Genomic DNA, 27,225 nt, shown 5'->3' with positions numbered 1-27,225 from the left:
CAGGCTGGGAGTGGAACATGTTTTCTGCATCCTATGTGACACCAGATTAAATGACAAACTGTTCTCTCCTCCTCTCCTTGCATACCAACCAGGTTTTAGATCAACTCTCAGGCAAGGACCACCTTGATCCTTAGGGGGACTGACCCAGTATTCCTCTAGATAGATCCAAACCAAGCCACAACCCAAGAACTTTAGATTGGATGTTAGGAAGAAGTTCTTCCCCATGAGGGTGGTGAGACCCTGGCACAGGTTGCCCAGAGAGGTGGTGGAAGCCCCATCCATCCCTGGAAGTTTTTAAGGCCAGGCTGGAGAGGGCTCTGAGCAACCTGAGCTGGTGGGAGGTGTCCCTGCCCATGGACCTGGACCTGGATGAGCTTCAAGGTCCCTCCCAACCCTGAAAATTCTCTGATTCTCTGTCGGCTCCTGTTACTCACGCTTTGGTTATCCTCTCCTCCAGCTGCTCATTTGATGTGTTCAGGATGCCATGGGTCTGAAGCCCTTGCCCAGATTTGTTAGTGAAGGTTCCCTCCAGAATGAAGCCATTGGCAAAGGACAATTTTCCCTGCAAGGGAGAAATAAAGAAGTAAATTCTGCCAAGATCTCATTAGTGAGAGGAAACAACTTGGACCCAGACCTCAAATTCTCTTTTCAACAGAGCCAGCTCTTGAAAAGGTGACAAAGAACAACTTCCAGCACATTGTCAACACCCAAAGCAATCTTGCCATTAAGGTGGCCATCACCAGAGAAAATGTGTCCTTGCTTTTGAGTGGAAAACACACAATTTTGGTGGGGACAGACTGTCACAACCACAGAGCATAATATCTTCATTATGCTTTAGAAATACCCAATCTCTTTGGCATGCAGAATGTTCTGCCTTGAAGTTGGGAATTGTTCTTTCTAACCTGGAGTGAATGGGTTAAACTTCAGTTTCTCCTGTTTTCTCTCTGCTTGTTAAAACCACAAGCAAGTTTGGCCTCACAGGAAGGGGGAATCACATGATATGCACCATAAACACTTTTAAAAAGTTTGCTGCTACCAAGAAAAACCTTCAGTTCTCTGAGGCAAATAGAGAAGACATGCAGTAGCTTGCCACAAACGTAGAAGTTTTAATTAAATCCAACCCAAAGCCAAACAATATTGTAAGTAGCCTGGCATTGAGTAGGAGCCTGAAATCCTCCTTGCTAATAGCAGGAGGCACTCCACCTTTAGATAAAGAACAGATTTTTCCAGACTAACTACTCAAACCAAGCCTTAATTTTGAAGGAAGCTCTATCTAACCACTGCAATCAGTCCAGAAAAATCCACCAAGTCTTCTAGCTGAAGACAAACCCTTCCTCCCATGCTAATGATGGGGCTGATTTCCAGTTTTTCCAAGTGTCTCTTCTGACATCCACTCAGTCACAACCACCCACTTCCCGTCAGGCCCAGCAGAGATTCCTGTAGCAAGCTGGAGGACTGGTTTTCCCTGCAACAGGACACTTGGTGGAGTTTTTTTTTACCAGATCTTTCTGTTAAATATCAACAGTGAGGTGTTGAAAGTGGCAGTGGAGTGTCCAGATTGCAAAATTAATCTTCTGAGGTCCCTCAGCTCCATGAACATCTTGGTTACGTCAGTGCAGTGGTGGTACTGCAATTCTCTTGGGTTTGTACCTGATTTCCTGTGTTCCCAACCACTAGGAAGGCTAAAATGTTTGTTCTAAGAAGACAAAAGGATCCCAGCTGCAGCTGTGAAGCACAGCCAAAAATGTCCCACAAACAACAGAAAGACTCCAAACCCTCTGTGTCAACCAAAGAGTAAAAACACCAAAACGAATGCACAAAGCCCCACCTAAAGTCTCTTAGATGGAGCTTAGAGAAGAAACCAAAATTCAGAAAACATGAAAATGAAGCCGTTAGTCCTTCTGGAGATCAAGCAATAGTATAGAAAAGCTGAGATGAAGAAAGCATTCACCTTGCCAACAAATGTCAGATCTTCCGTGAAGTTGCCTTCATAGACAGAGTCATCTTCCAAGAGAAGAATCCCAGAACCCTTCATTTGAAAGCAGAAATAGTAAATTTATGACATTACTTTCCTACCTCCTCAAGTCCATCTAGAAACAGTCACTGTCTTGGGCTATGTATGGACTTCAGGTTCTGAGAACCTTTTTGAAAGCCTAGCATTTAATTGCAATGCTCAAAAGAAAAGTAAGGAGGTTCTTTAGAGATCACAGAATAGTTTGAGTTGGAGAGACCTCAAAGATCATCCAGTTCCAACTCCCTGCATGGACAGGGACACCTCCCACCATCTCAAGTTGCTCCAATCCCCATCCAACCTGTCCTTGACCACTGCCAGAGATGGGGCAGCCACAGCTTCTTTGGGCAACCTGGGCCAGGGTCCCACCAGTCACACAGGAAAAAATTTCTTCTTAATTTTCAACTCAATTTCCTGTCTTGCAGCTTAAAACCACCCTCCCCTCCTTCCATCACTACACATCCTTGTAAAAGGTCTCTCTCCAGCTTTCCTGTAGACCATCTTCAGGTCCAGGAGATAACCTGGTGGGGATCACTGCCCAGAGAAGGACGGGGAGACTTTACCAACCCAACTTTTATATTCATTTCCCTGGAACAGGGATTAAAAGGCAGGATTCTGTTCTAAGAATTGCCATGCAGGTCAAAGCCCTGGGTCCTTCCAATTCTATGACCTTTAGGTGATTGTGGCCAATTGTGTCATTCTCTGCAAGATGGTTAAGAGAAAAAGAAGTAATTCTACACAGCTGCTGTATAGAATGAGCTTTGTCCCTTGTTTTATTAATGGGGCTTTAAGGAGCTGCTCCTAAGCATTCATAAAATGATTCTTTCCATTACTTCCCAACTCCTACCAGCAGCTTGGTGGCTTCCATTTCATGGAAGAAGCACCCAGATGCAGAACAGACACAGGATCATTTATATGAATGGGGGAAGATTCTTCCCCTTTGGGCCTGGAGGCTTCTGAGTCCCCAGAACCAGCCAGAAAATGTGGTCACTTTTAGAGCTGTAACACATTTTCCACTGGAATGGTTTCTCTTGATGGAAAGCACCCTTTCTGGCAAAAATAAAAGGTTTCCAAGGGAAGCTTCTTGGCCATACCCATTTTCCACTAGGAAAACTGAAGTGACTGCTCCCACCCGGAAGCCTTGTGAAGTTGAAGGAGCTTTTGGCAGCTGGCAGACCCAAAAGCAGCTTTATTTTGGTTTCCCTGTAGATGGAGGTTTTTATGGAAAGCCCTTCTGACAAAGTTTCCATGCTAAACATTTTGTCCTCATTTGGTGAGTGGGGAAGGGGTTGTTTGTTTTTTCAAGTCCGTATTTTTCAGGAGGAGAAATATTTCTATTTCCAAGCCAGGCTTAGTGAGGTCAACCTCCCTTTTGCTTCCTCCAACAACTTCTAAACTTTCAATGAACTGGGTGGTCACCATGTCACAGGGAAACTCACACTGCAAAGGTAAAGATTTAAATGTTCCCAAAGCATTTCAGGGATGGATCCTGGTCTATAATTCTGATGGGATAAGCAGCCCAACAGCCAGAACTATATCACAGAATCATAGGAAGTGAGAGGTTGGAAGGGACCTCAAAAGATCTTCTAGTCCAATCCCCCTGCCAGAGCAGGGTCATCTCCAGCAGTCCCACAGGACACATCCAGGGGGGCTTTGGATGTCTCTAGAGAAGGAGACTCCACAACCTCCCTGGGCAGCCTGGGCTGTGCTCTGTCACCCTCCCAGGGAGAAAATTCTTCCTTCTGTTTCTACAGAACCACCCATGTTCCAGTTTATAACCATTGCCCCTTGTCCTGTTGTTGGTCACCCCTGAGAAAAGCTTTCCTGCATCCTCCTGGCACTCACCCCTTCCATGGTTATAAAGATGAAGAGCTCAGCCCTCAGTCTCCTCCAGGCTGCAGAGCCCCTCAGCTCCCTCAGCCTTTCCTCACCAGGAGATGTTCCACTCCTTCAGCATCTTGCTCACTCTGCTCTGGACTCTCTCCAGCACTTCCCTGTCCTTCTGGAACTGAGGGGCCCAGAACTGGACACAAGATTCCAGATGTGGCCTCACCAGGGCAGAGCAGAGGGGCAGGAGAACCTCTCTCAACCTACTGACCACCCCCTCCTGATGCCCCCCAGGTGCCATTGGCCTTCTTGGCCACCAGGACACATTGTTGGCTCCTGAGCATCCTTCCATCCCCCAGCACCCCCTGGGCCCTTTCCCCTTCACTGCTCTTCAGCAGCTCAGTCCATCATGGAGAAGGGATGGATCAAGTTCCTACCTGCACACCTCAGAAAAGTGCCAAGAAACAAGACTTCTTCTAGGCCATATTCTTCCTCCATGTTTCTTTCCATGGGGGAAAATGGTTTGATTTGGGGGAAAATATCAAAGTTCAAGTTTCCTTCCTTTTTCTTTTTTCTTTTTTTGCCTTTGAAGATTAATTATGAAGTGAATTCTTAACCTTGCCCTTGATGGAGAACTCCCTGGCTCTCTGATTCACTGAAAATGGGTACTCACCACCATCTTATCAGCATGAAATGTTCTCTGATAGCAGACACCCGACTGGGTTACTACAATGCCTTGTCCATGTCTGTGATCATCAAGCCACGTCCCTATGTATCTCTCCCCCCTGGAATGCAAGACAAATGTTAGGTTTTTTCTCTGTTTTATTAAATCTTAGTGACTGTATCACTTACTGAGGGTAGTTTTACCTGATAAAACACCCTATGCAGCCCAAATTCAGTTTATACAACACTCCCCCAGGAGTTCAAGCCTTGTAGCATAGGTTGAACTCATTCCCTCCCCTCATCCCCAAGTCTCCCCATTAAACATGAACTTTTACCCCTGCCAACAGAGGGGCAAATATGTCAGACACCTAAAGCCAGCTCTGATCTATGCCACCTTTACCTATCTTTGTCTTCCCAGACTCCATATCCATTCTTCTTGTCATTTTCCCACTGTCCTGTGTATTTAAATGGATGCTCAGCTGAGAGGTTCTCCAGGATCCCAAACCCTTGGCGCACGTTGTCCTTAAAGTAACCCTTGTAGACCATCTCATTCCCATACCTGCAGGCAGAGAGACAGACAGAATTTCAGCCTGTGAGTATTTTATAGGTACTACTGGAGTAGGAAGCCAGGAATGTGAAGAGATTAGGCTGAGCTGCATGCTAAATATTCCAAATATTTGGCTGAGAGCTCTGGAGCTGGTACTTGTTGAAGCACCCAAAGCAGTCAAGCACATAACTTTGGAAATAATCTGAGGACATCACACTTAGGTTTGCAATTGTCCTGGGAGAAGCTGCTCAGTCCTTGACCTCTCACCAGCCAGGTTGCAGTGACCACTGGTTAATCCAGAGCTGGAGTAGATAAGATCAAACAGGAAGCTGGATTTGTCTCCTCCTTTTCTCTTCTCAATAACAACCCTTTCTCCTGGGCTCATCCCCCTGAAAAAACTTCCCCTATGGTCCATCCAAGCTGGCCAGCAGATCTTCACTGCTACTTCACCCAATTTGTCATCAATAATTGCCAACACTGTGTCTCATTTGACCCCAGAGACACCAAAGCAACGCTGGCTCCAAGTTCCTCAGAGATTTCTGCACATCCTGTCCTCTGAGTTTGACTCATAAACAGGGAGCACAACAAAGAGGCTGGGGGGAAGGAGATGGAGAAGGAGATGGCTTATCCCATGGTAAGCAGCTGGAAAATTGGGCTTGGTGGCTCTGCCACAGTTGGCTCAGTGAAAGCAGGGATGAGATGTGCAGAAGTCTTCACATTGGCCAACCCATTGGCTCCAAGCCAGTTGTGACCTCAGTTAAAATGGAGATGGTGTTGTGCTCACTGGTACCTAAGCAAAGCAAGCTGGTCCTGTCCACTTAACTGGTGGTCCTGTCTGCGAATTAAACTGGTTTGTCTCTAACAACCTGTGGATCAGTCCTCCTCTGCCATTTCTGGCCTTCAAGGTGGAAGTTGGGTGAGGCTGGGACACCACCAGTTGCCCATAGTGCAGTACTGGACAGATTGGGCTTCATCCATATTTCCATTTTTCAGATAGAGCTGTCTAAATAAATATTTCCAGAAGCATTTTGATGAGGACAGAAGAAAAACTTTGGTTTCATTGCTTAAGTTAAGGTCTGGGTTTAAGCTCAGAATTTGAGTGAGCAAGGAAAACCAAGTAGAGGAACCAACCCCCATCAAGAGTTTGGGATAACAGGAATACCAGACCACCAATTCCATTCATCACTAAAGGAAGGTGCTCTAGACAAGATTTATCTCAGACAGCATGGCCAGGGAAGAAATAAAGACTCCCCAAAGCCTGCCCAAGGCTGATGGCACACGAGGTGCTCTCAGCTCTGCAGCCACAAGCATGGATGGAAAAACATATCCTCACCTCCAGGGCCCAGAGGATGCTACACCAGGTAGCTCCAGTGCTCACAGCTTGCAGAGAAGCTCTTACTATTCTGTTACTCAGGGCTCGTGAAGCAGCCCCACCACCCACCTCCAAAGCAAACATCTTCTGGCACCCAAATTACACCGTGGCCAAACCTTTATAAGTGAGGTGAGCCCTAAATATATGGAGTCCCCTCCTTCCCCCCAACACCTGGGTCTGAGTTTTACTTACTCACAGATTCCATAGCCTCTCATCTTGCCCTGGTGCCAGTGGCACTTGTAGCAGTCGTAGCGATCTTCAGAGCGCCGGGGGACAAGGCATATCCCAAACCTACAAGAAGTTAGGATGGAAAAAGGTGACTCAGTTGTACTGGATGAAGATTAAAAACCTGCCAAGGCCTGGTTGACTTAAAGGACCTGATTTATATGGCTGGGGGCAGCTCTGACACTACTTTGTGGTGTCAAGAAGATGATCCAAGGCAGTGCTCATCTCCTTTAAGCTGAAGTCACAGGTTTTCCTTCTTTCTCCAGAGCTACTTTCCATGGGGTTGGATTTTTCCTCCTCTCTACCCTTTCCTCAGTATAGGGGCTGAGCTGGATTACCAAAGAGATTGCTTTGGTCCAAACAAAGTGTTTTCTTAAACCCAACACAAAGTGTTTGAGATGTTTTATTCCTCGTAAAAACCTGACCTATCCTGGAACTCCTGTAGGAAGGAGTAATGTAAGAGTCTGGTTTTGTAATGTAACAGCCTGATTTTGCAAAAAGTTCTAGAAAAATAATGTTTGAATTTCGTAATCTTGTTCCTTTTCCCTGAAAACTCCTCCTTTAAGAGAGATTTAGGAAGATCATAAAACCATAGAATAGTCTGAGCTGGAAGGGACCTTAAAGATCATTTAGTTCCAACCTCCCAATAGCCCAGGTTGCCCAAAGCCCCATCCAACCTGCCAGGGATGGGGCAGCCACAGCTTCTCTGGGCAACCATCCTCCTAGGGAAGAATTTACTCCTAAGATCTCATCTCCATCTCCCCTCTTGCACCTTGAAACCATTCTCTCTCATCCCAGCACTTGTGAAAATTCCCTCCCCAGCTTCCCTAGAGCCCCTTCAGTTACTGGAAGGTGCTTTAAAATCTCCTCAGAGCCTTCTCTTCTCCATGCTGAAAACCACCCCTCTCTCAGCCTGGCTTCATAGGAAGCAAATAGCTAAAAATAACTTTCTTGAGGCATTTGAGATGAATTCCCCTAGATTTAGAGATCTGGGTTCAGATGTTTGCATGTGAACCATTCCGCTGCCCACACTCCCCATCCCCTTCTCTTGACACTTAAGCCCTACTGAAGCTTAAACCAGGTTTTTAAAGCAGGACTGCAACAAGTCCCCCTAACAAGATGCCAGTGTCCCTATAACTCTGGGAGGAACCATCTCTCAGCTTCTTTTGCAGGCAAGAAGAATCTGTTTTTTTTAAAGACTTACCCATGCTCCAAGCCCTCTTTGAAGTCTCCCACGTGGTTGCGTCCATCCCGCCACTTCAGAGTCCCCCTGCAATTCAGAGGAAGAATTACTCAAGGTTGATCACCAGCAAGACTCACAGCTGCAACAGAAAGGATCAAGGCACAGCCTAGGAATGGTTAACATCCAAATATTTCCTCAGGGGGCAGAGACACGGAAGATCTCCAGGGATATCTGGGATTTTGGTTTGCACTGTAAGGATTTAACACCATCATGTTTTCAGAGAATGGGTTAGGCTGGAAGAGGTGACCTACTCCAACCTCCCTGCTATGGGAAGGGGTGCTCCTCATCCAGACAAGGATGCTCCAAAGCCTCATCCAACCTGGCCTTGAAAACCTCCAGGGAGGGGGCAGCCACAGCTTCTCTGGGCAATCTGTTCTCAGCACCCTTGTACTGAAGAACTTCCTAAAATCGAGTGTAAATAGAAAACTATCTAGTTTTCATGCCCTGGAGTGAGCAGGAAGAATCTTCTTCCAAGTTCCCTAATCTCCAAAGCATTCTGGAGAATTGCTGGGTCATCTCTTTAGGACCTTGCACATGATCCTGTGTAATTGCAGTCACCATGTGATTAAGGCAGCTGAAATTCCAGCATGGCCATGTCCCTGCAGACAACATAATGACAGCATGGTCCAAACCTCATTGTACCTGGCACTCTGAAAACAAATGAGACAAGCACTGGCCTGAAGGGATCCTATCTTCCCATCTGCTCTGGGTGGGGGTTGTAGAAAGGATTCCATGAGTTCACAACGAGACCACAGCCACCAACACAAGGGGCAGATGACAGCAGGGCCATGCCCAACTCTGAATGCTTTTCCCCTCCCCTCCTGCTCTCCCACTCCACCCACAAACTGCTGGAAATCTTGCATCATCCCAGACACAGCCACCTCCCCACACATTCCCCAACCACAGGCAAGAGGTGCAGCACCAAAACCATGACGCATTTGTTTGACTTTCGCCGAGGTCGTTGATTTAAACACCCTGAAGGAGACAGCTTCTTGCTCTGGTATTTACAGGCAGGTTAATTTGGATAAAATCCATCTCCTTTTGCTTCGAGGTGGGTGCTAGCAAAGGAGAGCAAACCACAGAGAATCCCTGCTTCTGCCACGGGGTGATCTTCCAGAGCACCAGCTCACCAGAAATACTGGGACTGGGCAGTGAAGAACACAGATTATTTTTTTTTTTTTTCCTGAAAAGCTCTGATTGACACTGCTGCAGCTTTCTGCTCATGTTCTTCACCATGCCACCCTCTTCCTCAGAGGTGGACATGCCATCAAGGCAGGCTCTGCTGCTCTGAAATCTTGTATTTGTAGCAAGTCACGCAGAAAAATAATTTCAGGAAAGTGTAGTAATGGAGCAATTAAAAGCCCAGGTATTAAAAGCACCTGAAGTCACTGTCCTGGTTTGGGCCAGGATAAAGGTGATTTTCTGTCTTGTACTTTTACTTTTAGCTAAGTCTCTTGTAGGTAGTTGCACTTGCTGAAATGAACAGCAAGTTTCTCAGACAGTGTGTGCTTCTAGGATTGATAACACTTGATGTTTATAGTTACTGCTAGAGACTGGTGTGCAGAGCCAAGGACACTTCTCAGCTCTGAGGAAAACATTTTACCATTCAGGAGGATAAAGAGGTCCCACCTGCAGCCTCCTTTGGGGAGGAACAGACAAGAGAGATGCCAGAATTGACCAAACAGAGTATTCCATCCCATACACCTCATACTCAGGATAAATTTGAGGGATCAAGAGGACCAAGCCATGATTTCTGGATTTCCTGATTTCCTGCTTCCCTTCCTTCACCCGGCATCCTGGAAGGATCCCGTCTGTTCGTCTGCCTGTGGTCCTGATCCGTGCCAGCCCATATCTGTGTGTTCCTGCCTCCAGCTCCCACCTGCTGCTGACCCCAGGATTCCAGCCTGGACTTTCCCAGGGCTGCCCTGCAGCCTCGGGGGTGACGTGAGAGTTATTGGGGGAAAGGGGGGAGGAACCTGGGATCAATTTTCCTGTATATTTGTATAGATTTAGTCATTTTTCCTATTTATCATTCCTGTTTCATTAAAGCTGTGTAGTTTAGTTTCCAACCCATCAGTCTCTCTCCCTTATTCTCTCTCCTTTCTTTATCAAGGAGGAGAGAGACATTAATAGAGAGCAGCTGTTATTGTGTTTAATCGCCGGGCCAGTGTTAAACCATGACAGTCACTTAGTTCTGCCACAATTTTCCTTAATTCCTCAATGAAGTGACTTGACCTGAAGCAGCAGAGGTATTTATTCATCTCACTTCTCCAGCCCTAAGACAGGAGGAGACAAAGAGCAAGGAGAGGAGGTGCTGCTCCCTCTGTGGCTCCACCCAGTGGTTTTTCCAGTCCCCGTTAGGAGTGGAGGTGCTGGGGATGATGTGGTGGGGATGATGTAGAGGAGCACCTCAGTTGTAGCTCTGCCCCTAACACCTCTTTAACACAGAAGATTCAGGTTTCAACTGTTGATTTGGGATTATTTTAGGGTTCTTTCAAACCAAGTCTCTACATCCGTTTTTTTGGGGGGGTTTTTTTGGTTTTTTTGCTTCATCTGTAAACAAACTGTGTAAAACTCAAGGAATATAAAACTTCCAAATGAGCCTGTTTTGGTGTCTGAGGTTGGTCATATTTCATATTTATTCAGAGGATCTGTCCTATGTCAGTGAGATTCGGGTTGGGATCACTTAACCTTTGATTTACATCTTGGAAGAGGTCGCTCTTAAATAAACTCTGTGTTTAGTGAACAGATTCATGTTCCCAAGAAATTCATTTGAGCATCTTTTCCATTTACTTTTTGGTTTCCTTCCCTTAATAATAATTTGGATATTAAAATATACTTGGGTAGCACAGGATAAAATTTTTCCCTCACTTGCAAGCCAAAGGCTTTTTTTTGTTTTTTGTTTGTTTAGTTGTTTTTTTTTATTATTTTGGGGATTTTATGTTTGCTTTTTATTTGGGGGGTGTTCCCTTTTTTATGGTTTGGTTGTTTTTGTTTTCTGTTGGCTTTGGTTTATGTTTTTTGTTTGTTTTGTGGTTATTTTTCTTGGGGTTTTTCATTTGTTTTTTGTTTTTTTTTTCTTGGGGTTTTGGTTTTTTTTGGTGTTACAATGACTGTAAGATTTTATGCCTCAGGCTGACATCTTCAAAATAAACATTAGCTCAAGCTTAAGTCCTAATTACACTCCTAAGCCATTGCAGCACCTTCAATGTGATCATTACCACATTATTAAGAGGCAGCATCTACAATTTACTGCACAAACCAGTATCACTACCAAGACATCTACAATACAACAGTGGGAGGACTCATGCTTTAACCAAGCCCTGAAATATGTCCCAATATGCTTCCTGAATACTAGATTTCCCCTCTGGAAGCAAGGAAAGCAGGAAGCAGAGAATCTATCCCAGCCTGGGAGATGCAGTGTGTGGTCCAGACCTTCAGCTTGGGATGGAGCCCCCACCTCTACAGCTGCTCTGTGGCATCTACACCTCCAGCTCTGCATCCCTTGGATCCAGGCAGTGCTACACAAAGAGGGAAGGGTCCTCCCTAGGGAAAGGGTTAAAAAAGGCTCCTTACTTGCCATGTGGCTTTCCCCAGTGCCACTCGCCCTCATAGGTGGCACTTTTGAACTTCCCATCTAGCTTGAAGACGTAGGTGAAGAAGCGGTGATCTGGGGGCCCGGTGCCTTCCCCAGTTTTTCCCCAGAGTGGGAAATCTCTCTTCCCATTGAGTGCCTGGCGAACAGCCTGGTTGAGCTTCCACTGCCAAACAGCCTGGGGAGAGATAAAAAAAGAAGGTTCAGCTAACTGGTGAAGAAAGCAAAGTGCCTCCCCAACAAGAGGTACTTCCCAAGTGGTAAGAAGCTGTTGGGTTTCCATCCATCCTAAGGCAGAATATTCCTCTGGTTGGACTGCTGTGTTATGGCCCATCTACAGCATCAACAAGAAATGTTATCCTGGCTCCTGCAAGTTGCACCAATGAGGATCACTTGAGGGTTGTTTGGGCTTGACTCTCACCATCAGACTTGGTACAAGACCACACTGCTGGAACTTACTGTCCCTGCTCTGCATCTTACACCACTGCCCATGGGAAACCACTTCCAGCACCCAGATATTTCTCTATCAAGAGCCTAAAACACCTCTGCCCATCTGATGAGGCTTAACAAAAGGAAAAAAAAACCCAAAAACAAAACAACCAACAACTAAAATACCCACTGCTTGCTATTCTGCTTTAATCCATTTTAAAAGTGGTAAAAATCACAAGAGGTGATCACAAGTTCAACTGAACTTTAAGCAGGTGCAGAACCCATCATAGAACTGGTTGGATTGGAAGAAGCATTAAAATTCATGTAGTTCCAACCCCCCTGCATGGGCAGGGACACCTCCCCCATCATCCACTCCTCTGTCTTCTGATGATGTTGGTGGGATCATCCTCAATGCGATCATTCTGATCACTCAGCATCCAACATCCTGATGCTTACTGAGACTTGAAGTCCCTACCATTAATGTTTTGTCCCTGATACAGAGCTGCCATCCCCTCTGTACCCTCTTTCCATCTGTTATTTCCAAGCTCATCCCATGGTATTATTCCAGGTGGCACAGAAAACCCCTGCCCACTGCTCACCTTCATCTGTGGGTCTTTGGCAGAGAGAAAGAATGTTTCCTCTGGGGTAATAATGTTGAGCCCATACCTGTGAAAGAAAAGGTATTACAGAGACTATGAGAAACACATTTCTCAGTTCAACAGCAGGTCCTGCTCTTCCCATTTCTCTGCAGAAGCCAACGGTGCTTTTGAAGTCACTTTGTCCTTCTCAGGACAGTGACAGAAGGAGGGGGAATGGTTTTAAACTGACAGAGGGGAGGGTTAGATTAGATATTAGGGGGAAATTCTTGAATTTGAGGGTGCTGAGCCCCTGGTTGCCCAGGTTGCCCAAGGAAGCTGTGGCTGCCCCATCCCTGGCAGTGTTGAAGATTGGATGGGGCTTGGAGCATCCTGAGCTGGGTGAGGGGTCCCTGAACATGGCAGAGGTGGCACTGGGTCAGCTTTAAGGTCCCTTCCAACCCAAATCATTTCATGATTCTTTGAGTTACTCAACCAGTCAACTCATCTTTGTTTGATAAGTCTACAGCTAAAACCATTTTATTATTGATTGATTCCCAAGGCAAGCTGCTGGGATCCCACCTGAGGCACCCATAGCTCAGAACCAACCCCACTGGCTAGAAAAGAGACAAAACACAGTTTTGAATCATTTTCCTCTATTTCCCAACCAAGCTGAACACTTTTTTTTTTTTTCTTCTTCTTCTCCAAGTGGAAATATTTTTACTTACTGTCCTGCAGCTGATTTCTCCTTGCAGTTTTCATCTACCCACACAAGCTTCAGATCAAAACTCTGAAAGCTGTTTCCCTGGGAAAAAAAAGGAAAAAAAAGGAAAAAAAAAAAAAGAAAAAGAAAAGGAAAAAAAAGAAAGAAAAAGGAGAACATGTTCCTGTTATTGATATAAACATCACAGTTTGCCCCTGCTCTATCAGTGCACTAAACAGCCCAGCAAGATTGAAAACACTGCAAATTCCCTCTTTTATGGCCCTAATCCCAAAATATGATGACAGACCTTGGAGACTGAAGAAATGCAAGTAGAAGAAACTCTTAGCCTATCATTTATGTGGTGTTCTGGAGTTCTGTGGCTACAAGTCAGCATTTTACCTCTACAAGAGTTTCTTCCCTACCACGTGGCAACTCTCCCAAATTATCCCTGACGTGCAGCACTCCCTGATTTTAGGATCTACGTAGGATCTGGGCTTCAGCTGACACAGCAGCCCACAGGTACAACATTTATGGAGTCTCTTCTTCAGTCAGCATCCCAGCAAATGGAACTGAGATAATAGAAACATTTCTACTCCATTTCATATTACAGCTCAGGCCCAGGTGCCCCCAGTGGAGAGCTGTGAGGTTGTAGTGGAGCAAAGTTAGGTGATAGCACTAGGGTCCCACTACAACCTTACAGACACCTTGAGTTAATCACTGATATATCCACAAGATATGGAAAAAGTGAGAAGTGAGGGAGGTTTGTTCCTCAGAACCCACTGGAGCAGTGGCATCCCATCTCCTGGCATCCCAAGCCAAATCCAACCCCAGTCCAGTTGTATCTCCAGGAGTAACAGAGCAGCAGATGAGACATGGGGTGGGATTGGGATTGGGATTGGGATTGGGAAGCATTGCCTGAACAAGGATGTCTACACTGGGATCTTCCTGGGTGAGCTGGTTACTCTGTGCTCTCATCCCAGTCAATGGAGTTGGGATGAGACATGACTCAGCTCATCTGAATTTTGGCATCTAAAAGAGATCAGAACCACACCCAGGCAGTGCCTCTTCTTCTCCCCTGACTCTAAAGGCAGCCTGGGGGCACTTGCTCACAGCAAGATCACTGCAGTACTGGGAATTTTACAATGAGAACTTGGATGAGAGCATCACCACCCTATTTCCTTAGGTCCAGACCCTGAGGGCTGCATGGCACTGCCCAGCTTTATCACAAAGGCTCAGGTTTGGAGGAGCCCATCAGATCTATCAGCTCACAAGGCACTCATGTGTTTGGGCACCTGAGGGGCTGGCACCTGACTAAAGAGCAAGAAGAGAGAGGTTCACATGGAGAGTCATGCTGGATGACAGGAGCTCACAGGCAGAGCAAGCCAGCCTGGGTTTAGTTAACATGCTGCAGAACAGCTTTAAACATGAATTATTCACCTAGATCTCCATGGCTGTAGGCACTCCCTGTCTGCCCCACACCCAGGCCCTAAATCCCTGAAGTAGCCCCAAAACCACCCTTGACTTTTCCTCCCATTCCAATACCAGAGTTAACTATGAAAAGATCATATTTAGTCTGATGCATTTAGAGTGAATACCCTTCATCCTTCAGCCCCCCTTTGAAGAAGTAAGGACAGAAATCAATAAATTCATACTCAGGCATGGGCTTGGGCTGCTGGAAAGGTGGTTGAATAGTAGATATTTACTAAGAAAGAATTAATTTGGATGCTTCTCTGTTGTTTCTTCATTAGCCTTCCTTTTTATTCTGGAGTCCCTATTCCAAGAAAGCCCTGGAGGTGCTGGAGAGTGTCCAGAGAAGGGCCAGGAGGATGCTCAGAGGGCTGGAGCAGCTCTGCTATGCAGACAGACTGAGAGAGTTGGGGTTGTTCAGTCTGGAGAGGAGAAGGCTCCAAGGAGACCTTAGTGTGGCCTTACAGGATCTGAAGAGGCTACAGGAAAGCTGGGGAGGGACTTTTTAGGATGTCAGGGAGGGATAGGACATGGGGGAATGGATTCAAACTAGAGAAGAGGAGATTTAGATTGGATGTCAGGAAGAAGTTCTTCCCCATGAGGGTGGTGAGACCCTGGCACAGGTTGCCCAGAGAGGTGGTGGAAGCCCCATCCATCCCTGGAAGTTTTGAAGGGACAGGGCTCTGAGCAACCTGATCTGTGGGAGTTGTCCCTGCCCATGGCACGGGGGTTGGAACTGGATGATCTTCAAGGTCCCTTCCAACCCTGAAAATTATATGATTCTTCAGTAGAAACCACAAGCACATGGATCAGAGATGAAGTTTTGCCAAGACCCAAGCTCTGTGGCATTCACAGCACCAAAGGAACGTGAATTTCACTGTCATTTATCTGTGCTGCCCTTCCAACCCCTCTGAAAAACTTCAGACTCACCTGGATTACCACAAGGACATCATCAAAGAGCAAGATCCGATCCGATCGATTCGTGCTAGCAGAGATGGGAAGGTTTTTGCTGTCTTCCAGCAGTCTCCTTTCAGGTACACAAAGCATGTCCTGCAGGAGGAAGTAGAGAGGTCAAGATGATGGATGTCCTGGTTTGGGCCAGGATAAAGGGGATTTTCTGTCTGGTACTTTTGCTTCCAGCTCAGTCTCTTGTAAGGAGCTGCACTTGCTGAAATGAACAGCAAGGTTCTCAGTCAGTGGCTGCTCTGGGACTGATCACACTCCAGGTTTATAGTTCCAGCCAGAGCCTGGTGTGTAGAGCCAGGGACACTGCTCAGCTCTGAGGAACATTTTACCCTCCAGAAGGAATAAAGAGGTCCCACCTGCAGCCTCCTTTGGGGAGGAACAGACAAGAGAGATGCCAGAATTGACCAAACAGAGTATTCCATCCCATACACCTCATACTCAGGATAAATTGGAGGGATCCCCAGGGTCAAACCCCTTCCTGCTTCCCCTTCTTCCCCTCTCTCTGTTTGCTTCAGCATCCTGGGAGGATTCCATCCCTTCCTCTGCCTGTGCTCCTGATCCATCCCAGCCTGAATCTGTGTGTTCCTGCCTCCAGCTCCCAACTGCTGCTGACCCCAGGATTCCAGCCTGGACTTTCCCAGGGCTGCCCTGCAGCCTCGGGGGTGACGTGAGAGTTATTGGGGGGGAGGGGGGAGGAACCTGGGATCAATTTTCCTGTATATTTGTATAGATTTAGTCATTTTTCCTATTTCTCATTCCTGTTTCATTCAAGCTGTGTAGTTTAGTTCCCAACCCCTCAGTCTCTCTCCCTTATTCTCTCTCCTGTCTTTACCAGGGAGGGGGATTAATAGAGAGAATCTGTTATTTGGTTTAATTGCCAGGCCAGTGTTAAACCCTGACAACAGATCAAGAACATCAGGAAGCATCAAGATTTGGGAACTCGAGCCCAAGTTTCCTCCAGAGCCTGACTTGTGGCCCAAGATGATGGTAAGAACAGAACTGGGCACAAGGCTCAGCTCCTGAAGCACTCAGTGTCCATATGGTTGCTCCAATGCTTGCTCACTGCCGTACTCTATTGGCTTCCAAACCATGTCTCCAATGCTCAGTTCACATTATGTGTCAAAGCAGAAGGCTTCAAACCTCCAGAGGAGCCCCTTTCTCCATCCATGACTCACTGTGAATTTGTAGCCCAAGGATTTCCATAAGGACTTGGTGAAACAAGCTTCATCCAGGACTTGGCTGATGAAAGACTCCAGCTTCACGTACTCCTTGATGGCATTGGTAACCACGTCCCTTTCAGAGCCCTGACAAAAGAGAGCAGAGCTTGAGCAACACCTCAGGCAATGGCTGTGCAGAAGACTTCTACTCCCTGGCTTACAGCTGCAGAAAAGCCTCAGAAAGTGTGAATCCAACAGGCTTATGAGAAATAACCCTCCAGCCCCACTTCCAAGGAAACCCTCCCAAATTTAACATTAAGTCTGCCACCTTAGACCAGTGACTTGACCTTTTTGCAGCTCCTCTACATGATGAGACGCTTGTACTAAGACACAGACACCCCTCTTCCTTGCTTGGACACCTTCAGGTGGGCTGCACTCCACTGCTGCTGCTTATTACCCAGTGATCTACTGGAAATTATTTCCTTCCAGCCAACTTGGGATTCAGTGACACCACCACAAAGCCACGCAGAAGGTTTTAGCATAAACCAGTCAGGTTCCATCCCCTTTCCTACCTTTTCTACCTGAAGGAGAACGTCCTTCAGCTTGGTGAGGAGCACTATATACTGCTGAATGTGTTCCCTGATGGGTTTGTGAAGAACAGTGTACAGGGCCAATGCCATGGAGGTTTCAGAGGTGAAGTCAGTGAGGAATTGTTTCAGGATGGTCTTATGGTGCTTCCAGGAGTCACTGCAAGATGGTAAATTAAGAAAAAAGGCCCCTCAGTTATTTTTTTTGAAGATTGCCACTCGTCTCTGCCCTCCAAACTTTGTGTGCTACCTCACTCCAAGGGAGGGTAACAGAAAAACTTGGAAGAGCAGGAGATAACAGTGCAAAAATATTTGCACCCCAAACACAGAAAAATAAGGCAATGAGAGAAGCAAGAGCTCCATCGTAAAGGTCTTTTCCAACCTTGATGATTCTATGATTCCATCCATCCTGCCTCTGGCCCAGTGGTCTTTGAAAATAGGGACCCCACCCACAGAGATGCAGAATATTCCAATAATTTCATGATGGTTTGCACACCAAGAGGGTGTCTCAGATACAGGGGTTGTGAATCTGCTCCCATCTGGTGCTCATCCTCTCATTTGCTGGTTCCATGAGGCTCTGACCACATCTGAGACAAGAAGTGGAAGTCTCCTGCTGGATTCCCACATCATCCTTTCTCAGATCTCACTCCACCCCCTGAATTCAAATTTACAAAGGGAGCTGTACATGGTCAGAAAGAATCATAGAATCATAGAATGGGCTGAGTTGGAAGGGACCTCAGAGATCATCAAGTCCAACCCTTGATCCACTCCCCCCGTGGTTCCCAGCCCATGGCACTCAGTGCCACATCCAGTCTCTTCTTAAAAACCTCCAGGGATAGAGAATCCACCCCCTCCCTGGGCAGCCCATTCCAATGCCTGAGCACCCTCTCTGGAAAGAATTTCTTCCTCATCTCCAACCTAACCCTCCCCTGGCAGAGATGAAGCCCATGGCCTCTTGTCTGACTGATAGAGCCCGACCCCCCCTGGCTCCAACCTCCTTTCAGGGAGTTGCAGAGAGTGATGAGGTCTCCCCTGAGCCTCCTCTTCTCCAGCCTCAACACCCCCAGCTCCCTCAGCCCTTCCTCACAGGAATTCTGCTGGATCCCTTCACAGCCTCCTTGCTCTTCTCTGGACCTGCTCCAGCACCTCAAGCTCCTTCCTGAGCTGAGGGGCCCAGAACTGGACACAGAACTCAAGCTGTGGCCTCCCCAGAGCTGAGCACAGGGGCAGAATCCCTTCCCTGGACCTGCTGGCCACGCTGTTCCTGAGCCAGCCCAGGATGCCATTGGCCTTCTTGGCCACCTGGGCACACTGCTGGCTCCTGTTCAGCTTCCTGGCAATCCAGACTCCCAGGTCCCTTTCTGCCACTCTGTGCCCAGCCTGGAGCTCCCCATGGGGTTGTTGTGGCCAAAGTGCAGGACCCGGCACTTGGAATGTTGAACCTCATCCCGTTGGAATCAGCCCAACTCTCCAGTCTGTCCAGGTCCCTCTGCAGAGCCCTCCTGCCTTCCCGCTGATAGATGGAGATGTGTGGAAGGAAACCACTCAACAGCAGCTCCCATAGGCTGAGGAGGTGGCAGGAGCAGCCAGTGTCGCCATTTCAGAGGAGATGCAGCTGGACCATGAAACAGAGGTCACTTTGACGTTCAGTCCTCAGTGCTTCTCACTCCTATTCATTATTTATCCTCTAAAGTATCAACTGGGTTCCTACCAACCCCTCCAGTAAACATTTTTCATCCCACTGACCTTTTGCTCTTTGTTGCATGTTCGAAGCCATGGACTACAACGTAGTTGGCAAAGGTGACAAAATATCTGTTGGCAAGGGACACACAGACACACAGAAACAAAAGCTGAGTTAGAGGTGCACATGAATTACAAGGTTAAAAAAAACAGAGGGAAAAAACTTAGTGCCCAGAATCAAAGAAGAGTTGGGCTTGGAAGGGACCAGGTAATGCCAACTTAGAGAAAACTTCTCACCAGCCCAGGTTGCTCCAAGCCCCATCCAACCTGGGACCTTCAACACTTCCAGGGATGGGGCAGTCCCAGCTTCTCTGGGCAACCTGGGGCAGGCACTCAGCACCTTCATAGTGAAGAATTTCTTCATGATGTCCAACAATGATCTATATTTGAAAATGTGACACCAGGTCCACTTTTCCAAGAGAAGCAGAGAGAGATGGAGCTACTCAACCTCTCTCCCTGGCTCATTCTCTTTCTGTCCCCTTTCCAAGGCTCTTGGTTTAAGTGCCTCATAGACTTTTGCATTGGTATTGTTCCAGGAAGTAGAAATCATCCTGGAATTTGGCATAAGCAGAAGTAAACTTGTTCACTAGTCCTGGAAAGCAAATCTCCAGGGGCTGAGCTTCAGATTTCAGCTTCAGGTATAAAAATTTCTGCTGGTGGAAGGAGATGTATCAGTTCTGTATGACTGATGGGCATCCAAATCCAGGTGTCCCATGTCATCATGGAATGGTTTGGGTTGGAAAGAATCTTCAAGATCATCAAATTTCAACCCCCTGCCATGGTCAGGGACCCTTCCCCCAGCCCAGGGGGCTCCAAGCCCCATCCAACCTTCAACACTGCCAGGGATGGGGCAGCCACAGCTTCCTTGGGCAACCTGGGCAACCAGGGGCTCAGCACCCTCAAATTCAAGAATTTCCTCCTAATACCTAATGTAACCCTCCCCTCTGTCAGTTTAAAACCATTCCACCTCACTCTATCACTGTCCTGAGAAGGACAAAGTGACTTCAAAAGCACCGTTGGCTTCTGCAGAGAAATGGGAAGAGCAGGACCTGCTGTTGGACTGAGAAATGTGTTTCTCACAGTCTCTGCAATACTTTTTCCTTCACATCCAACCTTCAACACTGCCAGGGATGGGGTAGCCACAGCTTCTTTGACCAACTTGTTCCAGGGTCTCTCCACCCTCCCAGGGAAGACTCCATGTCAATGTATCTCATCTCTCACTAGAGGGAGACCGAGCCATATTTTGTCAGCCCAGACTAGGGATTTCAGCCAGCAGGGATTTCAGCCAAATTGTGTGTTTTGTCCAGATGAAGCAACATTTCTTACATCTTTCAGGGATATCTACAAGCCCCTGAGTTTTCTGCTTTCTGTATCTCACCAATAAGCATGAGATGCTGTAGGACCAGGACTGCCCAGAGTGACTCAGCAGCACTGGGTAGGACCCAGCTCTTTTTTTTTTCCTGACACCCAACCAGAACAGGTTTGAATTTCAAAAGGAAGGGAAATGAGATGTTAAGATAAACTTCTCCTTTGTGTCATCTGAAACCTCGAGGTGTGTTTTCATCTTCCCAATGCCTTTTTAAGGCAAAGCAATTTTAATGTACTGAATCCCTTCCCAAACAAACAACCAAAATCACACTGCTCCCAACTTCCTTCATGCAAAGGCAAAGCTTCACTTCCCTGTGCATCACTTTCTAAAATGATGCTGTTGAAATGCAAATAAACTTAAAAGTAGCCCTTCCCACTACGTTCATAAAAAAAAATCCAAGCCAAGACTAAATGGAAATGTCCAGGATCCAGTGTGCCCAGGTCCCATTTCTCTGCAGGTACCAAAGGGCTTGGTCACATTTGTGGCCAACATGATGAATGAAAGATCAAACCCTGTCTGATCTTTTGTCATTTCAGATGACCATAAACCTTTTCTCATGCTATAACCCATCAACACATGGGTTATACACACTATAATGATTTTGCTAATCAGATGGGGAGCAGACATAATTAATTACAGAAAAAGCAACAGGGCAATATTTATTTTTTTCCACACAATACACCCATCAGGTGCTTTCAAATTCTCTGTCAAAAAGCACAAAAATGTTGCAGAAATGCATAATATAAACTATGTCTGGTGACATCTCCCCCTCTTGATCCCTTTGAGCCCTTTAAACCTGCTTGTACATGCATTAATCTTCCTGACAACAGCCTGAGCTTTGCTCTCATAAATCCCCCAGGCACAATTGCTCCCCTTTCTTATTTTGAGGATGCATAAAAACCCCTAAACTTGCAAGAAAAAAAATATAATAAAAATCTGCCTCTGGCAAGCATACTGAAATCTACAAAAATGTCCATTTATTCTACTGCCTGCACAGACATCATTCTGTAAGATCTGTCCTGGATGCAATTACTGCCCTGCCCTAACACCTGGGTGCTGGTGGACAGAAATAAACCAACTAAATACACAAATTTCTTGTGCCATCCTGCCAGTCAGCTGATAGAATCATAGAATTGGCTGGGTTGGAAGGGACCTCAGAGATCATCAAGTCCAACCCTTGATCCACTCCCCCGTGGTTCCCAGCCCATGGCACTGAGTGCCACATCCAGGCTCTTTAGAAATATCTCCAGACACGGAGAATCCACTACTTCCCTGGGCAGCCCATTCCAATGCCTGATCACCCTCTCCAGAAAGAAATTCTTTCTCATCTCCAACCTAAACCTCCCCTGGCACAACTTGAGACCCTGCCCTCTTGTCTTGCTGAGAGTTGCCTGGGAAAAGAGCCCAACCCCCCCTGGCTCCAACCTCCTTTCAGGGAGTTGCAGAGAGTGATGAGGTCTCCCCTGAGCCTCCTCTTCTCCAGCCTCAACACCCCCAGCTCCCTCAGCCCTTCCTCACAGCAATTCTGCTGGATCCCTTCACAGCCTCCTTGCTCTTCTCTGGACCTGCTCCAGCACCTCAATCTCCTTCCTGAGCTGAGGGGCCCAGAACTGGACACAGGACTCAAGCTGTGGCCTCCCCAGGGCTGAGCACAGGGGCAGAATCCCTTCCCTGGACCTGCTGGCCACGCTGTTCCTGATCCAGCCCAGGATGCCATTGGCCTTCTTGGCCACCTGGGCACACTGCTGGCTCCTGTTCAGCTTCCTGTCGATCCAGACTCCCAGGTCCCTTTCTGCCTGGCTGTTCTCCAGCAACTCTGTGCCCAGCCTGTAGCACTGCATGGGGTTGTTGTGGCCAAAGTGCAGGACCTTTACACTACTCCCAAAATGTTTTTGTACTTACTGGATGTAGAGGCTTAGGAAGAGGTCTCCTTTCCAGATGATGGCAATGTCCTGGGTGCAGAGTGACTCCGAGCTGCTGCTTTTTTGTTTCAATACTCGGTAATTTTCTTCTGTGAGGTTCCAGAGAGCTTGAAATCGATCGTTCAGGAGAAGGAAGAGTTTCAGGTTCTCCTTTCCCTTCTGGTCACTGGGTTCTTTGAGGAAAAGGTGAGGGGAGAAACATCATCATACCTTGGTTCCAAGAAACCTCATGGAGAAGATGACCAAGATCTCAATGCTCAACCCGATTTTTTGGTGCAAAACAGATCTATTCATACCAGAAAAATCAATGCCAGGGAAGAAGGAGATGGTGATTATTTAGGTCTGTGTTCTTGTCAACAATTGCAAGGGCTTTCTGCTTCTCAGTTTTTGGGGCTGTGTGGTCAGGGCAGCCTGAGAGGCTCAGACATCCTTGTCCACCCTTGACCTTGAGGGCTTCTCCTGGGAAGCTAAACCAAAAAGGTGGTGACAAGAGAGGGATCCACCCTCTGGGCCTAATCCAGTCACACCACTTTTTGTCCAGACAGCCTTATGATATTTAAATGGATTTTTTTCTTTTTTTTTTTTTTTTTTTTTTTTTTGCAGGGGGAGCTGCTCTGATTTACTGCCAGCTCAGAACCTACACCCACAAGTGTTACCTTCAAAAGAAGCTTCTGAAAGTATGTATGGGTTGACACTGCTTGGAATCTGCATTAACCTCTAAAAATAACAGGAACCACAGTTCTAGGCTTGAATGAAAGGCCATAGGAATCTTTCTTGACCACCTTAAAAATAAACAAACAACTCTATACACCACTCACTCAAGCAAACCAAACCCTAACAAAGCCCTCAGCCATGGAGTGGCAATGATAATTCCTTTCTTAGGTGCACCTCTGACTCAAGGCTAGAACTAGAGCCAAAAAAAAAAGTAAATCTTCTCTGACCTACCTGCCTGGAGCAGGGGCTTGAGGATGAGGGCATCAATCCGTGCCAGGGATGCCAAGAAGGTTTCTTCCACTTGGAGCAGGGAAGCAGTTACTTCAGTCGTGCACATGTCCTGGACACAACACAGAAGGCACACATCAACTTCTTTGCATCTACCAAGGCTTCAGTTCTCACTGCCAAAAATCAGCTTTTCCTGCTCTTGCCAGGTGTGGTTCCTCCCCAAAAAGGTGCTGGGAACGTCGGGAGAGGAAATGGAAATGCAAAGAAGCTCAACGTGAGTTGGTGTCACTCAGAGCCTCCAGCCCCATTTTCCTGATGGCCCAAATAGAAAATCATCCCACAACACCTCTTTTACATGACTGGAAAGGCCCTACACTTCTTGAGATATCTTAATCCTGCTTAGTGCCCGATTCCTTTTCCCAGATGAAAATCCCTGAGAGAAAGCAGCAGAGGATGAAGCAGAGCATCTCTTCTCATGTTTCTCACCAGTTTTCTCACCGAGCGTCTCAGTCTGCACTTTTTGGCATCAAAGGCCATGGTATGGAGCTGCAGAGCTGGGCAATCCATGCCCAAACATCCAACCCTCCAGAGGAACCTCCTGTTACTCCTTTCTGAGTAGGACACTGCAGTGTTGGTTACAAACTGCTGCATCAAGAAGGAAAATTACTTAAAGTGGAAGTGGGCAGCAGTCAGGAGGAAAAAAAAAAAAAGACAGCAAACCCATGTGAGCAAACTCCAGTAGCTTCCTCCTTCTCAGCCCTACCCTCTGAAAGAAATGTAAGAGAGGAAGTGAACAGCCAGCTAATAATATGTCATCAGAGACTGTTCTGGAAAAAGCCCAGAAGATCCTGCAGGTAGAATTGGCTGATGTTGGTAATGGTGATGAAAATCCACAACTCCAAGCTTCTTTTAGCTTTGTGAAGCAGAGCAGCAAACCCAGAATATGGTCTGTCCAGAGACAATTCCATGCACAAGTACAGGTTGGGAGGAGAAAAGATTGAGGGAAGCCCTAAGGAGAAGTTGGAGGTGTTGGTTGACCAGGAGCTTAACGTGAGCTATTGATGTGTGTTTGCAGCCCAAAAAGCCAACTGTGTCCTGGGCTGCATAAAAAAAAAAACCAACTCAGACAGCTGTTCCAGGAGGGTGATTCTCATCCTCTGCTTTTGTGAGACCCCACCTCAAGTCCTGTGCTCAGTTCTGGAGTCCCCAACACCAGAAGGACACAGAGCTCCTGGAAGGTGTCCAGAGCAGAGCCACTCAAATGCTCAGAGGGCTGAGCACCTCCCTGGGAAGCCAGGCTGAGGGATTGGGGTTGTTCAGCCTGGAGAAGAGGAGGCTCCCAGGGGAGCTCAGAGCAACCTTCCAATATCTGAAGGGGCTCCAAGAAAGCTGGGGGAGGGCTTTGGACACGGGGGGGTAGGGAGAGGAGAAGGGAAATGGGTTAAAACTTGAAGAGGGGAGATTGAGGTTGGACATGGGGAAGAAATTCTTTAATTTGAGGGTGTTGAGGCCTTGGAACAGGTTGGAACCTGGAACACTTGGAACCTGGAACAGGTTGCCCAAGGAAGCTGTGGCTGCCCCATCTCTGGCAGTGTTGAAGGTTGGATGGGGCTTGGAGCCCCCTGGGCTGGGGGAGGGGTCCCTGACCATGGCAGGGGGGTGGAACTGGATGAGCTTTAAGGTCCCTTCCAACCCAAACCATTCCATGATTCTATGAACTTTAAAAGCCCAGCTGGTTTAGAGATTCTTTGGGAAGTTATCAAACACCTCTGCAATCACACCCAACCCCACATTGTATCCAAAGACAGAAGCTGACCTGGGACACCATGCCAGTACCAGCCTAATGTGCTCACTGCCCAGAAAAGCCATTCTTCTGAGGAAGAAATTTTTAATTTGAGGGTGCTGAGCCCCTGGAACAGGTTGCCCCAAGAGGCTGTGGCTTCCTCCTTCCTGGAAATTAGGAATGTCAGGTTGGATGGGGCTTGGAGCAACCTGATCTAGTTGTTAAGTGTCCCTGTCCATGCAGGGGGGTTGGAACTGGATAATCTTGATGGTTCCTCCCAACCCAAAGCATTGTAGGATTTTATGATCCTCTGCCTGGTTTTAGTGCAGGCTCAAAGGCTGCAGACACAAGAGTGATCAGAGGAGGAGATGGAATTATGCTGCAGAGATTTCCATTGCTAAATTGGCAGCAGAGATTTTGGCAAAGTTCTTATGTGTGCCAACTGCTGCCTCCCCCAGACAACTCAAATGGCCCAGGGACCTTTGCAAACTGGAAGCTTGCTCACAGTACAACTGATTTAGGAAGTAATGAGAATTAACTATGCACAGGTCATGCCATAACCACTTGCCTATGGGGCTCGATATAATTTAATTTAGTCATGGAGAGGTGACTGGAGTCTTTGCAGTGTTTCCAGGAAGAGCTGAACTCAGGCTATTTGCTGGTGACATGCTCCAAGGCATCCTGAACCTCTACCCTGATTACTACAAACAACAGATGGGAATCATGCTCCTTGTGTTGAGATGTCAGGGATTTCAACACAGAAGCCTAACCCTACTTTCTGCTCCAGGAGGAAAAATACCTCAAGCATCAGAGCAGGGACTGTTGAAAGATCATCTGGGTGGGGTGACTAAATGAAGTGGGAATGTCTCATTTCTAAGCTTCACGTATGGGTGGATTCCTTGGTAAAATAACAGTCTGAGATTTCTGAAGTCCCACAATGTTAGGTGTTGGAAAGGACCTTGAAAAATCATCAAGTCCAACCCCCTTGCCAGAGAAAGATCATTAAGTGAAGGGCACACAGAACACATCCAGGAGGGGTTTGAATGTTTCCAGAGAAGGAGACTCCACAACCTCCCTGGGCAGCCTGGGCTGTGCTCTGTCACTCTCACAGTAAAGAAGTTTTTCCTTCTGTTTACATGGAACCTCCCATGCTCCAGTTTACACCCATTACCCCTTGTCCTATCATTGGACATCCCTGAGAAGAGCCTGGCTCCATCCTCCTGGCACTCACCCCTTACATATTGATAGATATTAAGAGCTCACCCTCACTCTCCTCTTCTCCAACCTGCAGAGCCCCTCAGCTCCCTCAGCCTTTCCTCTTCATGTTCCCAAAGCATTTCAGGGATGGATCCTGGTCTATAATTCTGATGGGATAAGCAGCCCAACAGCCAGAACTATATCACAGAATCATAGGAAGTGAGGGATTGGAAGGGACCTCAAAAGATCTTCCAGTCCAACCACCCTGCAAGAGCAGGGTCACGTCCAGCAGTCCCACAGGACACATCCAGGGGGGCTTTGGATGGCTCCAGAGAATCATAGAATTGGCTGGGTTGGAAGGGACCTCAGAGATCATCAAGTCCAACCCTTGATCCACTCCCCCCGTGGTTCCCAGCCCATGGCACTGAGTGCCACATCCAGTCTCTTTGGAAAGATCTCCAGACACGGAGAATCCACTACTTCCCTGGGCAGCCCATTCCAATGCCTGATCACCCTCTCCAGAAAGAAATTCTTTCTAATCTCCAACCTAAACCTCCCCTGGCACAACTTGAGACCCTGCCCTCTTGTCTTGCTGAGAGTTGCCTGGGAAAAGAGCCCAACCCCCCCCCCGGCTCCAACCTCCTTTCAGGGAGTTGTAGAGAGTGATGAGGTCTCCTCAGAGCCTTCTCTTTTCCAGGCTTTGCACCCCCAGCTCCCTCAGCCTCTCCTCATAGGATTTTTGCTTAAGTCCTTTCACCAGCTTTGCCCTCCTTTGGACCTGAAGGAGACTCCACAACCTCCCTGGGCAGCCTGGGCTGTGCTCTGTCACCCTCCCAAGGAAAAAATCCTTCCTTCTGTTTCTACAGAACCAACCATGCTCCAGTTTGTAACCATTGCCCCTTGTC

The 27,225-nt window shown here is 47.2% G+C and overlaps 1 protein-coding gene across 3 annotated transcripts in view; it reads right to left on the bottom strand.

Moving 5' to 3' along the window:
- ALS2CL (ALS2 C-terminal like) overlaps positions 1-27,225 on the bottom strand; it is a 62,842-nt gene that overhangs the window by 15,024 nt on the left and 20,593 nt on the right. For 2 of the 3 annotated variants that reach the window (XM_030445201.1, XM_030445202.1), the window contains exons 2-16: positions 23,344-23,452; positions 22,379-22,571; positions 19,114-19,179; positions 17,353-17,527; positions 16,799-16,927; positions 15,588-15,707; positions 13,216-13,292; positions 12,512-12,578; positions 11,465-11,661; positions 7,850-7,915; positions 6,613-6,711; positions 4,902-5,060; positions 4,512-4,623; positions 1,952-2,029; positions 435-562 (exon numbers count right to left, since the gene is read on the bottom strand). In XM_030445201.1, coding sequence (XP_030301061.1) covers positions 435-562; positions 1,952-2,029; positions 4,512-4,623; positions 4,902-5,060; positions 6,613-6,711; positions 7,850-7,915; positions 11,465-11,661; positions 12,512-12,578; positions 13,216-13,292; positions 15,588-15,707; positions 16,799-16,927; positions 17,353-17,527; positions 19,114-19,179; positions 22,379-22,571; positions 23,344-23,452 — 1,775 coding nt within the window. Of the gene's footprint in view, positions 1-434; positions 563-1,951; positions 2,030-4,511; positions 4,624-4,901; positions 5,061-6,612; positions 6,712-7,849; positions 7,916-11,464; positions 11,662-12,511; positions 12,579-13,215; positions 13,293-15,587; positions 15,708-16,798; positions 16,928-17,352; positions 17,528-19,113; positions 19,180-22,378; positions 22,572-23,343; positions 23,453-23,826; positions 23,847-27,225 lie in introns of those variants that run through there. The other variant, XM_030445200.1, reaches the window with a different exon arrangement.

The sequence above is a fragment of the Calypte anna genome, chromosome 2 (assembly GCF_003957555.1).
Source record: "Calypte anna isolate BGI_N300 chromosome 2, bCalAnn1_v1.p, whole genome shotgun sequence".
NCBI lineage: Eukaryota > Metazoa > Chordata > Aves > Apodiformes > Trochilidae > Calypte > Calypte anna.
The sequence above is the reverse complement of the archived record's forward strand: the minus strand, read 5'-3'. Positions and strand labels throughout refer to the sequence as shown.